Source organism: Pelodiscus sinensis, chromosome 18 (genome assembly GCF_052426305.1).
Source record: "Pelodiscus sinensis isolate ZL-2025 chromosome 18, ASM5242630v1, whole genome shotgun sequence".
Taxonomy (NCBI): domain Eukaryota; kingdom Metazoa; phylum Chordata; order Testudines; family Trionychidae; genus Pelodiscus; species Pelodiscus sinensis.
The window spans coordinates 1,736,841-1,753,050 of record NC_143069.1 but is presented as its reverse complement, the minus strand read 5'-3'; the positions used below and the strand labels follow the sequence as shown (position 1 = coordinate 1,753,050).

The 16,210-nt window shown below is 70.9% G+C and overlaps 1 protein-coding gene across 1 annotated transcript; it reads right to left on the bottom strand.

Moving 5' to 3' along the window:
* Positions 1-4,729: 4,729 nt before the first annotated feature.
* On the bottom strand, positions 4,730-12,962 carry TGFB1 (transforming growth factor beta 1). The gene is made up of 7 exons (XM_075917807.2): positions 12,222-12,962; positions 7,082-7,248; positions 6,656-6,773; positions 6,363-6,440; positions 5,970-6,120; positions 5,513-5,666; positions 4,730-5,038 (listed from the first exon to the last, which is right to left on the bottom strand). Exons 1-7 carry the CDS (start codon positions 12,577-12,579, stop codon positions 4,880-4,882), a joined length of 1,185 nt encoding a protein of 394 aa, XP_075773922.2. The 5' UTR covers positions 12,580-12,962; the 3' UTR covers positions 4,730-4,879.
* Between the last annotated feature and the right edge of the window lie 3,248 nt (positions 12,963-16,210).

Below are 16,210 nucleotides of genomic sequence, written 5' to 3'. Positions count from 1 at the left end.
GCCCCTCGCCCGGGGCCGTGGAAGCGGCTCTCCAGCCCCGGCCACCCCAGGGCTGGGGGGTTGGTCACAAGGTGCAGCTCCCACCCCCCCTCGGGCCAGGCAGCTCTGTGGTTCGTTAAAAACATGCTGGGCCCTGCTAATGAGCCAAAGCCCCGACCCCGTGGCATGGGCCCAAGGCCCCTTCCTGCAAGCCTACATGGGCAGCCGGTACTGTGATCTGGGGGGGGGGACTAGGAGGCCACAGAGTCCTGGCTCCCAGCCCCCTGCTCTAACCACTAGCCCCCCCTGCCGCCGAGCTGGGGGGAGAACCCAGGAGTCCTGGCTCCCCCCCCCCCTGCTCTAACCACTAGCCCCCGCTGACCGCCGAGCTGGGGGGAGAACCCAGGAGTCCTGGCTCCCACCCCCCCCGCTCTGATCACTAGCCCCCGCTGCCGCCGAGCTGGGGGGAGAACCCAGGAGTCCTGGCTCCCACCCCGCTCTGATCACTAGCCCCCGCTGCCGCCGAGCTGGGGGGAGAACCCAGGAGTCCTGGCTCCCACCCCGCTCTGATCACTAGCCCCCGCTGCCGCCGAGCTGGGGGGAGAACCCAGGAGTCCTGGCTCCCACCCCGCTCTGATCACTAGCCCCCGCTGCCGCCGAGCTGGGGGGAGAACCCAGGAGTCCTGGCTCCCACCCCCCCCCCCCCCGCTCTGATCACTAGCCCCCGCTGCTGCCGAGCTGGGGGGAGAACCCAGGAGTCCTGGCTCCCACCCCGCTCTGATCACTAGCCCCCGCTGCCGCCGAGCTGGGGGGAGAACCCAGGAGTCCTGGCTCCCCCCCCCCCCCCCCCCCGCTCTGATCACTAGCCCCCGCTGCTGCCGAGCTGGGGGGAGAACCCAGGAGTCCTGGCTTCTCCCTACAGGTGTCGCTCAGCTCAGCCCCAGCCTCTAGGGGACGCCACCTCCCACTTGCCCCATAGCAGGAACTGGTTGGGGCTGGGGAACGGGGCAGGGGCCTGGTCTAGTCCCTGCTACCTTTGGCCTCTTAACTCCCGAGGAGCTGGGGGGCTGGTGGCAGCACTTGGGGGGGAGGGGACAGCCTGGATCAATCCCTGACCCTGTGTCAGTGGGACTGCAGGGCCGAGACCGGCCTTTGCCCCCTGCCTTCTGCCCCACCGCCTCTGTGGAGGGCCCCCTAAAACACACGCCCTATGTAAGCAGCCCCCCCCCCCCCACACACACACACCCGGGAGGAGGGGGGGGTTCTCCCAGACCCGCCACTGAGATGCAGCTGCCTCTGGGGTGGGGCTCGGAAGCTGTTTCTACGTCTCCTTCTGTCCCCGTCCTGAGTTCCACTCCCAGCTGCAGCAGCCGCCTGCGGTGCTGGGCCCAGGCCCCACCAGGACACCCTGCAGCTCGACCCACCAGCCCGTCACTGGGCAGCTGCCGGGGCAGGAGAAGCTGGGAGCCGCCTGAGACAGCCAGGCAGGTGAGTCATGGGAAAGAAAAACAGGCCCAGGACACCCGCCACTCGGCCCAGCTGATCGACAGCGGGGGAGCCACGCGGCGGTCGCAGAGCCCAGGCTAACAACAACACAGAGCCAGTCAGCAGGGACCCAGGTGTCTGTCCAGCCACAGCCTGAGTGTCGGTAACCCCGTCCCCGATGTATCCGCCTGTCCCCGTCCCCGATGTATCCGCCTGTCCCAGGCACCGATGTATCCGCCTGTCCCCGTCCCCGATGTATCCGCCTGTCCCAGGCACCGATGTATCCGCCTGTCCCCGTCCCCGATGTATCCGCCCCCGATGTATCCGCCTGTCCCAGGCACCAAATTATACACTCATCCCCGATTTATCTGTCATCGTCACTGTCACCGATTTATCTGCCCACATCACTGATTTATCTATCTACCCCCCCCCCCGATCTCTCTCTCCCCACACTTCCCCCCTTTCTCTGTGGGGCGACCTAGTCCTGCAAACTGTCAAGTTCAGCCCCAAAATGAAATAATGAAAAGGACTAGAAACAAAGGTGAACCTGACAACTGTTTGTGCTGCATTGCAATGCTGGGAGGAAGTGTGTGTGTGTGTGTGTACGTACTTGTCCATGTGGGGAGGGGGTGTCCATAGCAGAGTGTGTGTGTGTGTGTCTGTGGGCAGGAGTGTGTGTAACCGTAGAAGTGTGTGTGTGTGTGTGTGTCTATGGGGGAGGGGTGTCCCTAGAGGAGTGTGTGTGTGTGTGTATCTCTCCATGGGTGTGTGTGTGTACATAGAGGTGTGTGTGTGTATTTGGGGAGTGCGTGTGTCCGTAGGGGCGGGGTTCATGGGGGGGTCCCTTGCATGTGGGGTGTGTTGGCTGGGGGATGCCTGTGACTGGGGGGCTGGGTTCCCCAGGCCCTGCAGCCCCCCTGCCCAGCAACCTGTGGGTGTCACTTCCTGGCCTGGTGGGGCTGAGGAGCCGCGGGGGAAGGGGGGAGGGGAAGCGTCATTTCCTCTCCCCATAGCTCAGCTACTTCTCCTTTCTTATCTCGCCGGAAAGAGATTTTTTTATCCGGCATCAGGGTGGCCCCCTCCCCCCGTTCCACCCGGCCCCTGCCCCGCGGCTGCCGCTCGGCCTCGCTCCCAGGCCCTGTCCCCCCGGCTGCGCCCCAGACTCCCAGCAGGCGCTGAGCCCCGAGTCCCCCGGCCAAGCTCTCCCCAAGCAGCCCAGGGCTCAGGCAGGGCCCCCCAAGGGAGCAGACGCTGCTCGGGGGCCCCGCGATGCTTCGCGTGCAGCCCGTAGCACCGGCCTGCGGACGCCCCCTGGCTGAGCACCCCACCCCGCCCAGGGGGTGCCCAGCTCCGCACTCGCCCTGCCCCCGTCACCAAGCTTTCCCCCTTGGAGTGTCCTTCGGGGCCAGGCCCGGGGGGCGCCCGGGGACCCTCGCCCCAAGCCGGGCTGCGTGCGCAGGCTGCAGGCCAGCAGCCGCAGCGGAAGCAGGAGGGCGGCCTATTTCGAGCTGCGGAGTGCTTGTGGCTGCTGTTTATTTTCCTAGGGAGAGTTTAGCTTCCCCGCGGCTCCCCCGCACGCCGCCCACCTGGGGACCGACCGCCGGCGAGGCAGCCCCACAGCCCGCCGGGCCCACTGCTGCTCCCGGGCCCGGCCGCAGAAACCGACCCATTTCGGCAGGTGGCTGGCAGGGGCGGGTTGGGGGAGAGCCCTCGGCAGGGGCGCTGGGGGCCTGAGCTGCTCAGAGGCTGCTCCTGGGGTCCCCATGGGACGGCGCCTCCCTGCACCCCCCCCCCAGCCGGCTCCGCCGCAGCCCCTGGGTTCGGGGGTGCCGAGGCCTCCCCGGCAGAGCTGCTGTTTACACGGGAGCTGGACACGCACTCCCCGCCCGGGCGCCATGAGCTCCTCGCCTGGGTCCCCCTTGCCTCCTGGCTGCACACACTGCTGGGGGCTTCACGGACCAGCCCCATCCGTGAGACAGGCCCTACCGGGGGGGGCAGTTTCGGCCCCCCCCTCCACCCCACACACAGAAAAGGGGAAACGTCGTGAGCATGTGCCACTCGGGGCTGCAGGGAGGGAATATGGGGCCGGCAGAGGGGCACAGGGGGTGGGGCAGGCCTTGCCTCCTGCTAGGTCCTGGCATCAGGCCAGGACCCCCTCCCGGTGCCAGACTCCTGCGGGGGGGGGGGGTGGCACCAGCCTGCGGGCAGCAGGAGAATCGAGCCCTTGTGCCGCTCTGGCAAAGCCAGGCAGCGGCTGCCGGGGGGCGGGGGGGACGACACGGGAGTTTTCAATCCTAGAAAACGACCGTGGGGCCCAGAGGGACGGGAGCCGGGCCCGGAGCCCCGCCTGCCACCCCCTGCCCCGGGCCCAGCCCTGTGGCCCTGCCCCCGCCTGGGGTGGGGGCGATGAGCATGAATCCAGGGGCAGTCAGACACCCCCCCCCAGAGCCAGGCACATGCAGCTCCACCAAGTGCCGAGGGGGCCGATCCGGAGCCGCCAGCAGCTGGCCGGGACCGTGGCCAGTTCAGGGGAAGTTGTAAATATTTCCCTGTGGGGTCAGGCTCCCCCGGGGAAGGGGGGGCCTTCCGGCCGTGGTGCTGGGACAGCCCCCAGCTGCTCAGGCAGGTCTCCCTCAGCCACGTGGCCAGCTGCAGCCACTTCTGGGGTGGGGAGCCTGGGAGGGGGAAATCCAGGGGAGGCAGAACCCGGCTCAGCCTGCAGTGCTGCCAGGGGGCGGGTAACCTCCCACAGAGCTGGCCTAGTGGTTAGAGCAGAGGGGAGGGGCTGGGAGCCAGGACTGCCAGGTTCTCTCCCTGGCTCTGGGGAAGTAGGGCCTGGTGGTTAGAGCGGGGCAGGAGACAGCTGTGTTCTGTCTGCAGGAGTCCCGGGGGTCCCGTCTCCCGCCGGAGGGGTGGGGACAGAAACCTTCTAACCAGCCCGACACCCCACACCAAGCCCCCCGTCTGCTCGGGGGCCAGAGTTCTGGAGGCGGAGTCACACCCAGCAGGTAGAGGCATGTGGCCTGAGGGCGGAGCCACATTGCACGAGGGGGCGGAGCCTCTCTCCCTGCTATGTCAATTCCCGCCCCTCGACATGTCCTCCAATGGCCACAGCCTCTAGGGTGCCACTCCCTGACCCCGCCCACGAGCGCGGGACCCATTCACCCGCCAGCCAGTCGGTGTTTTCCCGCGGGAGGGGGGCGCACTTATTTGCCCCCCCCCCTCGCCCCTCCGCCAGCAACACGACACCCAGGAGATCCGTCTGTGTGGTTTGTTGGTTTTTAAATTACAAATAATTCAAGATTTTCACCCAAAAAACACCCTCGAAATGTACAAAAAGTGAGTAACAGGAAGCGCTGCAGGGAGCCAGAGCCGGCGTCGGCCCCCCCCCAGTCCGTGGGTCTGGCCGCCGCCATCAGCTGCACTTGCAGGAGCTGACGATCATGTTGGAGAGCTGCTCCACCTTCGGCTTGCGCCCCACGTAGTAGACGATGGGCAGGGGGGCCAGGGTCTGGGGCACGCAGCAGGGCGCGGCCGAGGCCCCCGGGTTGTGCTGGTTGTACAGGGCCAGGACCTGCAGCAAAGGCAGCAGGGCAGGGGTGGGGGCGGGGCCGGGGGCGGGGCCCCGCCCAGCCCGGGGAGAGGCTGATGGGGGGGGACATTCTGCTCCCCCCCAGGGAGGGGCTGGGCCCCGGGCCAGAGCCAGGTGCAGAGAGAGGCAGGGGACCCCCAGATGGGCTCATGCTGGTCCGGCCTGGCTGCTGCTCGGTCCCACCCCGCCCAGGTCAGTCCAGGCTCTAACCACTGGCCCCCACTTCCCTCCCAGTGCCAGGAGAGAACCCAGGAGTCCTGGCTCCCAGCGCCACCCCCGGCTCTAACCACTAGCCCCTGCTCCCCTGCCAGTGCCAGGACAGGATACCAGTTCCACCCCCCCGCTGTAACCGCTAGCCCCTCCTCCCCTCCCAGGGCCAAGGTCCGGGCTCCCAGCGCCTCCCCTCCCCTCCCCTCCCCGGGCAGGACGGAGCCCAGCCTGGGCCTGCCCACGCACCTTGCTGTACTGGGTGTCGGAGCTCCAGATGTAGGGGCAGGGGCCCATGCAGAAGTTGGCCATGTAGCCCTTGGGCTCGTGGATCCACTTCCACTGCAGGTCCTTGCGGAAGTCGATGTACAGGGGCCGCACGCAGCAGTTCTTCTCCTCCGCCCTGCGCCGGCACCGAGCGGTTACCCAGGGCCCCGGCCGGGAGACAGCCCCGGCTCTAACCACTAGCCCCCACTGCCCTCCCGGAGCCAGGAGAGAGCCCCGGCTCTAACCACTGGCCCCCACTGCCCTCCCGGAGCCAGGAGAGAGCCCCGGCTCTAACCACTGGCCCCCACTGCCCTCCCGGAGCCAGGAGAGAGCCCCGGCTCTAACCACTGGCCCCCACTGCCCTCCCGGAGCCAGGAGAGAGCCCAGGCACCCCAGCTCCCAGCCCCCCCAGCCCCACAGAGGCCTGGGGCCAGCTCACCCGAAGCAGTAGTCGGTGTCCAGCGCCCGGCGGTGGCGGGAGCTCTGCAGGTGCATGGCGTGCTCCAGGGGCGTGGACATGACCAGCACGTAGGGCAGCTTCTGGGTGGTGGAGGAGACGGTCCCCAGGTCCCCCCGCTTCTTGTCAAAGCCTTCGGGGAGCAGACACCCCGTTAGCAGCCCCCAGGGGCCCCCCAGCCTGAAGGGACCCTCCTCTGGGCACCTCCCGCGGGACACCCCCCATGCAGGGTGAAAGGCACACGGAGCCCAGCCTGTTCTAACCACTAGCCCCCCCTCCCCTCCTCTCCCAGCAGCGTCCTGGCTCCCACACCCCCTGCCAATTCTAACCACTAGCCCCCACTCCCTCCCAGCAGTGACCAGGCAGCCCACCTACCGTCTATGACGACTTTCAGCTCCGTGGTGGGGTCCTCGCAGGAGCAGTGAACGCTGAGTTTAAAGACCCCCGGATTTTCTGAAAAAGAGGGAGAGTGGGGGGGGGGCGGAAGGGGGCGCTGAGTCCTGGCTCCCAACACCCCCTGCTTTAACCACTAGGCCCCACGGTGCTGCAGCTGTTCTCTGCCCCCCAGTCCCTGTGCCCAAGCCAAGTGCAGGCCGCCGAGGGGCTGAGGGGAGCCCAGCGCCCAGGGAATAGTGGGGACCCAGCATGCCCCAGATGGGCCCCCTCACCTTGGCTGCTCAGCCACTGGCGCACGACCTCGGTGACGTCGAAGGACAGCCACTCCTCCTCGGGCGCCCGCCCCACGGCGCGGCTGGCCAGGTACCGCCACGACCCGTTCCCGTAGCCCTGTGGAGACAGGGGTGAGCCGGCCGCCGGGGGCATGGGAGCCCCATCCGGCCCCATAGAGCCCCGCCCAGCCCCACAGACCTCAGAGCCCCAGCCCGCCCCATAGACCCCGCCCAGCCCCATAGAGCCTCACCCAGCCCCTATGCTCCACCCCAACAGCTCTAGCCACGCCCTTTCTGATGACTTCTGCGCAGAATCCAAACGGCCTTGCCCCATCTCCCCCTCCGCCCACAACTCAGGGCCTGCCCCATCTCTCCTAGCCCCGCCCATCCCCGGTAGCCCCGCCCACCCAGCAAGGCCCCGCGCACCTGGTACAGCTCCACCCGCTGCTCCACCTCCAGCTTGTCGGGCTTCTGCAGCATCCGCAGCTCGGCCCGGTGCAGCAAGGCCTCGCTGCTGATCTGCGCGCGCGCCTGCGAGGCGTTGAACAGGAACACGACGTTGCGGGTCGTCTTCTCCCAGAACGTGTAGTTGACTGAAGGGAGACTGGGCCTGAGCACGCAGGGCGGAGCCCCCGCGCCCGCCCCACGGCCCCCCCGCCTCACCTTGCCCCCTGCCCCAGGGCCCCCTCCACCCCGCCCTGCCCCCCCCCGCGCCCGCCCCACGGCCCCCCCGCCTCACCTTGCCCCCTGCCCCAGGGCCCCCTCCACCCCGCCCTGCCCCCTGCACCCGCCCCACGGCCCCCCCCCACCCCGCCCTGCCCTCTGCCCCACAGCCCCCCCCGCACCCGCCCCACGGCCTCCCCCCCCGCCTCACCTTGCCCCCGCTCCCGCCCCACGGCCCCCCCGCCTCACCTTGCCCCCTGCCCCACAGTCCCGCACGGCCCCCTCCACCCCTGCCCCACACTCCTGCTCCCCGGCCTCTCCCAGACCCCACCCCATGTCCCCCAGCCCTTTCGGCACCCCCACTCCCACCCCCAGCCCTGCCGGTGCTCCTCACTCCCACCCTGCAGCCCCTGCCCCCCAGCCCTGCTAGCACCATCCACTGGGCTCCTGCCGGGGGGAGGGGAGGGCTCAGGGCGACGGTTCGCAGCCCTGTGGCTCCTGCACTATTCAGAGGCCTGTGACCTTTGCCTTGTGCTGCTTCCCGCCAGCCCCTGTGACCGGGCCAAGCCCAGGGACGGTGGTCCCAAACTGCATGTGGGGGGCGGGGCTAACTGCCCTTTCTGGCCACGCCCCCCCGCTCTTGGGCAGTGTTCACTCTGGAGCAGATCGGTGGCGAAACCGCCGGCCTGGGGCTCAGCCCCGACTCCTTGTTACCATGGGGCACGAATCCCCCAAGTGCCGATCGCCCCCCAGGAAGGGCCGGCAGGCAGCTGGCAGCTCTCTGGCCATTTCACGTGTCCCACTTTTGGCCACGGCACTGGGTTTCCAGCCAATCAAAGGAAATCGAAGTGCAGCGGGGAGGGGACGCAGCGAGAAACGGGGCCGCGGGGCGAGTGGCCCCCATGGGGAAGCACTGAAAGGGGGCTCTTCTGAAGCACCCAGCCATGCCCCTCCCCCGGCACGGCTCCGCTCCCAGCCCCCCTTGGCTTTTACTCCCCCCAGCCTTGTGTCTGCCCCCCCCATTCCTCAGAGGGACCCCCCACATCCCTCTTGGCCTTGTGCCAGCCCCCCTCCCATGCATCCCCAGGCCACCCCCAACACCCCTTGGATTTTTCCCTGCCCCCCATAAGCACCCCCTCTCCCCTCCCCCAGCTTCCGCTCCTCTCCTCCCCACCCACAGTGCCGGCGGTGGCCCAGGCGCTATTTTTAAGGCAGGAAGAGGCTATTTTAAGCTGCTGCTTCTTCGGATCAAAGGGGCTTTTGACTCCCCTGCCCCCCAGGTCTGACTGGGCCCATCCTGCTGCTGCCCAAAGAACTGGGGCTGGGATGGGGGGAGGTACCGAGGCACTGGGGCCTGGCGGTGTCATGGGGCTGGGGGGGCCGAAGGAATCCCCAGCCGTGTGGGGAGGTGGGGGGAGAAGGCGACAAGCCAAGGAAAAGCTGAGGGGGCAGGGTTACAAAGGGGAACCCATGGCGCCCCACGGGGAGCCGGCCCGATGAACCACTGGGAAGGAGCCCTGGCTCCCAGCCCTAACCACTAGCCCCCACTGCCCAGGACAGAACCCAGGAGTCGTGGCCCCTGGGCCCCTGCCACGGCCACGGCCCCAGCTCAGCCCACACAGGCCAGGAGGTTTCAGCGCTGCACGAGCGGCGCCCTCCATCGCCCTGGGCCCCCCTGCGGCAAACGCTGCACCCGGCCGATAAGGGCGGGGGAGGGGCCATGGGCAGCGCAGCCTCATGGTTACACAGCAGGGCCGGGTCAGCGCCCAGAGCAGCCGCGCACCATCGGGCCAGGGGCCTCGCCCCGGAACAGACCTTCCCGTGCACGCTGGGACCGCAAGCCCTTCGGCCGTGGGACTGTCCCTAGGCGCCCGGCCCGACGGGCCCTGATCTCGGGGGGTCTGGGGGCGCCAGGCCCGACGGGCCCTGATCTCGGGGGGGGGTCTGGGGGCGCCCGGCCCGACGGGCCCTGATCTCGGGGGGGGGTCTGGGGGCGCCCGGCCCGACGGGCCCTGATCTCGGGGGGGGAGTCTGGGGGCGCCCGGCCCGACGGGCCCTGATCTCGGGGGGGGGTCTGGGGGCGCCCGGCCCGACGGGCCCTGATCTCGGGGGGGGGGTCTGGGGGCGCCCGGCCCGACGGGCCCTGATCTCGGGGGGGTCTGGGGGCGCCCGGCCCGACGGGCCCTGATCTCGGGGGGGTCTGGGGGCGCCCGGCCCGACGGGCCCTGATCTCGGGGGGGGGGGGTCTGGGGGCGCCCGGCCCGACGGGCCCTGATCTCGGGGGGGGGGTCTGGGGGCGCCCGGCCCGACGGGCCCTGATCTCGGGGGGGGGTCTGGGGGTGCCTGGCCCGACGGGCCCTGATCTCGGGGGGGGGGGGATCTGGGGGGCGCCCGGCCCGACGGGCCCTGATCTCGGGGGGGGTCTGGGGGCGCCCGGCCCGACGGGCCCTGGCTGGGTTCCTCGCTCAGCTCGTGACACATCTCACACGGTCTAGGCCCCTCCTTAGAGTGCAGGTGCCGGCATCCGGCTCCCGCCCTGTCTGAGGAGGTGCGACGCGCCCGCCGGGGCCGGATGCTGGAGTGTGGCGGCTCCCGCTTGCCCCTGCCCAGGCAGATCCTGCGGGGCACAGCCTGTCCCCAGCCCGAGCACACAGCCGCAGACTGGGGCAGGCCCAGGCTGTAATTACAGGCTGGAAGTTCTGGGCTGAGACGCCGCCCCAGGGCAGGGCCGGGACTTTTCACCAGGCAGGCAGGCGGCTCGGGGGCGGGCAGCAGCTTCCTCAGCAGAACCAGACGTGTTCCCCTGGGCAGACAGCTCCCCGGGGGCGAGGGCGGAGAGGGAGCTCAGGCCGGGCGGGAGCCGGGTTCGGTTCTGATCCAGCCCCAAGAGAAAAGGCAGCTGGGAAGTTCTGATTTGGAGCCATCCAAGTCTCTGGCCCCCCACGAAGTGGGCAAGAAAAACGTTGGGATGTAGCAACAGACAGACTGGGTCGGAGCATGGGCCCATCTACTCCGGCGTCTGGTCTGCCACAGCTGCTTCAGGGATCTCCCTGCTGGACACAGATGGGACAGCCTGCCCACCAGGGCCTGGGTGGTCCTGGCTAGCTCAGCCCACCCTCTCCACTCTGCTTCCGCCTTTGCTGGGGTCTCTGACCGCTCGGTCGCGGTGCCTGGAGACCTAGTGGCTGTGAGTTCCGCTGGCTCGGGGCAGGGGAGCGCCCAAAGTTTCCTCCATCCTGCCCCCGCCCTGCGAACTCCTAGTAGGGTGAGAGGAGGCTTCACACGCTCCCCCACTCTCAGGCCCTGATTGGCCTGGGGGTGGGGGAGCACAGGAAGTCTCCTCCCACCCCAGGGCCATGGGCACCTAAGGGGAACCTGGGGGGGGGGGCACAAAGGCGCTCCGCCACCCCCAGACCAATCATGGTCTGGGGGTGGGGAACCTGGAAGTATCTTGGCCCTGCCCCTTCCGCTTGAGGGCCCGCCCCTTCTGGAGCAGCCCGAGGCCACTTCAAAAATGTCTGAAGTGGCCCTGGGCAAAAAATGATTGCCCACCCCCGCTTTGTGGGAACCTGCCCCCGCCCCTCGGCATCAGGTACAGCAGCCTCAGGGTGGCTCTAATTCCCACCCTGCCCCAAGGATCCTGGGGGGCAGGGAATAGCCACAGAGCAGCACACTCTGGCCCCACCCTCGAGCCAGTGTGACTGAGAGCCAGGCCCCACGGAGCCCTGACCTCAGCAGGGGTCTGGGTAGCGCCCGTCCCCACAGGGCCCCGATCCCAGCTGGGGTCTGGGTAGCGCCCGTCCCCACAGGGCCCCGATCCCAGCTGGGGTCTGGGTAGCGCCCGTCCCCACAGGGCCCCGATCTCAGCTGGGGTCTGGGTAGCGCCCGTCCCCACAGGTCCCCGATCTCAGCTGGGGTCTGGGTAGCGCCCGTCCCCACAGGTCCCCGATCTCAGCTGGGGTCTGGGTAGCGCCCGTCCCCACAGGGCCCCGATCCCAGCTGGGGGCTGGGTAGCGCCCGTCCCCACAGGGCCCCGATCCCAGCTGGGGGCTGGGTAGCGCCCGTCCCCACAGGGCCCCGATCCCAGCTGGGGGCTGGGTAGCGCCCGTCCCCACAGGGCCCCGATCCCAGCTGGGGGCTGGGAGCGCTCCCGCCAGACCAGTGCTATGAAACCAAAAGGACGAGGAAATTCACCGATTCGTAGGATGTTGGTTTGCCCCCAGCAGCATTAGCCTGTGGAACTCATGGCCCCTGGATCCCAAGGGCTCAGCAAGGGAGGGGGAGGGGTATGCTGTAACCCACAGGGCAGGAAAGGACTTTCCCTGGCAGCATGCAGACCCAGGAGTCCTGGCTCCCAGGCTCCTGCTCTAACCACTAGATCCCACTCCCCTGCTAGAACCAGGGAGAGAACCCGGGAGTCCTGGCTCCCGGCCCCCTGCTCTAACCACTAGCCCCCGCTCCCCTGCCAGAGCTGGACACAGAACCCAGGAGTCCCAGCTCCCAGCCCCCTGCTCTAACCACTAGCCCCCGCTCCCCAGCCAGAGCTGGACACAGAACCCAGGAGTCCCGGCTCCCAGCCCCCTGCTCTAACCACTAGCCCCTGCTCCCCAGCCAGAGCTGGACACAGAACCCAGGAGTCCAGGCTCCCAGCCCCCTGCTCTAACCACTAGCCCCTGCTCCCCAGCCAGAGCTGGGCACAGAACCCAGGAGTCCCGGCTCCCAGCCCCCTGCTCTAACCACTAGCCCCTGCTCCCCAGCCAGAGCTGGGCACAGAACCCAGGAGTCCCGGCTCCCAGCCCCCTGCTCTAACCACTAGCCCCCGCTCCCCGTGTCCTGGCTCCCAGCCCACCCCTTCGCGCTCTAACCACTAGCCCCCTCCGCCCCGGAGCCCGCCGCCTCTCACCGTGATTCACGGGCAGCATGGAGAACTTGTGCACCTCCTTGGCGTAGTACTCGTCCTGCGGGCTCTCGTGCACCGTGGCGGCTTCCTGCTGGCGGGCCAGGTCCCGCACCATGTCCCGGGTGCTGTTGTAGAGGGAGGCGACGTCCTCGGGCAGGCGCAGCAGGGCGGCGTCCCCCCCCTCCACCTGGGGCGGGCTGGCCAGGCGCAGCTTGCTGAGGATCTGGCCCCTGATGGCCTCCACGCGCTTCCTCTTCACCAGCTCCATGTCGATGGTCTTGCAAGTGGACAGGGCCTGGCCCGCCCAGAGCCGCGCCAGGGCCAGCAGGGCGAGGAAGAGCAGCGCCCCGGCCTGTCCCATGGCGGGGCCGGTCTAGCGCCTGCTCCCGGGGAGCCCGAGGAAGCCCCAGTGGCGTCCGGCCAGGTCCATGGGCCACGCGCGCCCGGAGCCGCTCGGGGACTCAGCCGGGCCTGCCTGGCACCCGGCCCGGCGCGCTCATAGACAGGGAGGGCTGGCGGGGGCCGGGCCGCCGGGCGCACGGATCGCACCCTGGCTCCCCGACGCGCTGGGACCCGCTGGCTCCGGCGAGCCGGGGCTGGAGCTTTTAACGCCGCCCGACCCCAGCTCCACCCAGGATATGAGCGCGGGGGGGCGGCCCCCAGCGGGGCTCCGGATTTCACTTCTGCGCCGGGCGCAGCAGGACCCCGCGAGGGATCCACCGGGCCGCCCCCTCGCCTCGCCGCTCCGCCTCCCCGCGCCCCGCCCGGCTCTTCCTTCCCCTCCTCTGCTCCTCCGGCTCCGCTCCCCCCGCCCTGCCTCTGCGGGGGGAGGGGCTCGGCCACCCCCCCCCCCCGGGCCGCCCCCTCGCCCGCTGCTTGGCTTGGGCACGCGGGGGCAGCGCGTTGCCGGAGCCCCGGGAGAGGGTCCCCCCGCCCCAGCGAGGGCGCGTCGGCGGCGACCGACCCCCCGGCCTGGAGGCAGGAATTTACCCCCCCCCCCCAGGACCCCCCCCCCCGGCCTGGAGGCAGGAATTTACCCCCCCCCCCCCGATGTCCCCAGCCTGGAACCCACCCACTCCTTTTCCCGCCGCCCCACTGCAGACGGGACTGGGGGGCAGCCAGAAGTGGAACGCGGAACCCCAGTGGGTCTGAGACCCGCTCTGGTCCATCCGGCCGCCTTCCAATCCCGGGTCCCCGACGGTATCAGACTCCCCCCCCCCCCAAGCAAGAACCATGCGGGGAAACTGAGGCACGCAGCAGGCCAGGGTCACAGAGCGCCAATCCCCTCCTGCTCTCACCACTAGACGCCGCTCCCCGAGCTAGGGCCGGGAGTGTTGGCTCCCAGCTGTGCACAGCAGCCCCAGGGGCTCCCCCAGGCCCGGCATGCTTGGGCTCCAGGTCACCCCAAGGCGCCCTCAGCGTCCAGCAGGCAAGTCCCCACGAGGCCAATGGGGACACCCCAAAAATGCGGCTGGGGGGCCCTCTGCTGGCGGGCGCCGGGCCTGCGGCTGCTCTGAGCTCAGCCGAGACGAAGCCCAGGGAGCCTGAGGAGGCCACGCCCCCTTCTAAACCTGGCTCGAGCGCTGATTCGCAGCACGGCCTCTGGCAAGTCCCTGCCCGGTGCCTCAGTTTCCCCTCAACCCATCTGCCAACAATGGGAAGAGAGAGGACTGGCCGGGGGGCTGCCCAGAGGCCGGGGGCTCTGAGGAGAGATGGGGGGGTATGGAAACGAGTGAGACAGCCCAGCCCAGCCACAGTCCTGGCTCCCAGCCCCCTGATCTCACCACTAGGCCCTGCTCCCCTCCCACAGAACCCACCAGTCCTGGCTCCCAGCCCCCTGATCTCACCACTAGGCCCCGCTCCCCTCCCGCAGAACCCACCAGTCCTGGCTCCCAGCCCCCTGATCTCACCACTAGGCCCCGCTCCCCTCCCACAGAACCCACCAGTCCTGGGTCCCAGCCCCCTGATCTCACCACTAGGCCCTGCTCCCCTCCCGCAGAACCCACCAGTCCTGGCTCCCAGCCCCCTGATCTCACCACTAGGCCCTGCTCCCCTCCCACAGAACCCACCAGTCCTGGCTCCCAGCCCCCTGATCTCACCACTAGGCCCTGCTCCCCTCCCACAGAACCCAGGAGTTCTGGCTCCCAGCCCCCTGATCTCACCACTAGGCCCTGCTCCCCTCCCACAGAACCCACCAGTTCTGGCTCCCAGCCCCCCTGATCTCACCACTAGGCCCCGCTCCCCTCCCACAGAACCCAGGAGTCCGGCCTGTGGAAGGGGCCGTGGCTCTTCCGCTCCAGGCTGCCCCGTTAGTGGGATCATGCGGAGCCGGCTCCCTCTGCCCCGCGCCCGCCCGCCGGAGCAGGAGGGTGACCAGTCCCCGCGCGGGCACACGGCCCAGGGCAGCGCTGCAGCCAGACCTGCCTGCTGGGAAGACCGGGCGCTGGCACGGAGGCTCCCGGGACGGCTCCCGCCAGCCCTGCCTGGAATTTCACCCCTGATTAGGCCGGGCGGGGGTGGAGCCGGGGGCCCGGGTCGGTGGGCAGCGGGGGGCGGGCAGGGGTCCTGGGCCAGCACTGGGATGGGAGCCGGGTGGGTGTGTCCTGGCTCTGGGAGGAAGGAGAGTCAGGACCCCGGGTACTAGTCTGGCCCCCAGCCCGGCCCCCGGCCCTGCCAGCGCCCCTCGCCCGCAGCCCCCCCCCCCAGCGCCCCTCGCTCCCGGCCCGCAGCCCCCCCCCGGCCCTGCCAGCGCCCCTCGCTCCCGGCCCGCAGCCCCCCAGCCCGGCCCTGCCAGCGCCCCTCGCCCGCAGCCCCCCCCCCCAGCGCCCCTCGCTCCCGGCCCGCAGCCCCCCAGCCCGGCCCTGCCAGCGCCCCTCGCCCGCAGCCCCCCCCCCAGCGCCCCTCGCTCCCGGCCCGCAGCCCCCCCCCCAGCGCCCCTCGCTCCCGGCCCGCAGCCCCCCCAGCCCGGCCCTGCCAGCGCCCCTCGCCCGCAGCCCCCCCCCCCGCCCCTCGCTCCCGGCCCGCCCCCCCCCCCCAGCGCCCCTCGCTCCCGGCCCGCAGCCCCCCAGCCCGGCCCTGCCAGCGCCCCTCGCCCACAGCCCCCCCCCCCAGCGCCCCTCGCTCCCGGCCCGCAGCCCCCCCAGCGCCCCTCGCTCCCGGCCCGCAGCCCCCCCAGCCCGGCCCTGCCAGCGCCCGTCGCCCGCAGCCCCCCCCAGCGCCCCTCGCTCCCGGCCCGCAGCCCCCCCCCCCCCCCAGCGTCCCTCGCTCCCGGCCCGCAGCCCCCCCCCCCCAGCGTCCCTCGCTCCCGGCCCGCAGCCCCCAGCCCGGCCCTGCCAGCGCCCCTCGCCCGCAGCCCCCCCAGCGCCCCTCGCTCCCGGCCCGCAGCCCCCCCCCCACAGCGCCCCTCGCTCCCGGCCCGCAGCCCCCCAGCCCGGCCCTGCCAGCCCCCCTCGCTCCCGGCCCGCAGCCCCCCCCCCAGCGCCCCTCGCTCTCGGCCCGCAGCCCCCCAGCCCGGCCCTGCCAGCCCCCCTCGCTCCCGGCCCGCAGCCCCCCCCCCCAGCGCCCCTCGCTCTCGGCCCGCAGCCCCCCAGCCCGGCCCTGCCAGCGCCCCTCGCTCCCGGCCCGCAGCCCCCCCCCCCAGCGCCCCTCGCTCCCGGCCCGCAGCCCCCCTGGCGACCCCTCGTACAAAGGGGGACGCTGCCAGGCGGGGGGTGCACGGGCCCGCGCCTGGCACGGGAGGGAGCTCGAGGATGGGGCGGGGGCCAAGGGGAGCAGACATTTGCCCCCCCCCTCCCAGCCCCTGCAGGACCGGTCCAGGCGCTGATGCCCCCTGCCGGGCCGGGAGCGCGTCCAGGCCGTGGCGCCCTCTGCTGGAACAACACAGGAACAGCACCAGCCGCCAACCCCTGCGGGCGCCCCCCAGCTTTGCCCTGGCAGGGGGCAGAGCGTGAGCTAGAGCCCCCAGCCCCACGCAGTTGGGGCCCCGCGAGCCA

Excerpts from the sequence above, each read along its gene's own strand:
- TGFB1 (XM_075917807.2), bottom strand. The coding sequence starts at position 12,579 with ATGGGACAGGCCGGGGCGCTGCTCTTCCTCGCCCTGCTGGCCCTGGCG. Across the intron at positions 7,249-12,221 it reads CATGCTGCCCGTGAATCACG|TCAACTACACGTTCTGGGAG; the intron begins GTGAGAGGCGGC and ends GTCTCCCTTCAG. Across the intron at positions 6,441-6,655 it reads CCAGTGGCTGAGCAGCCAAG|AAAATCCGGGGGTCTTTAAA; the intron begins GTGAGGGGGCCC and ends CCTCTTTTTCAG.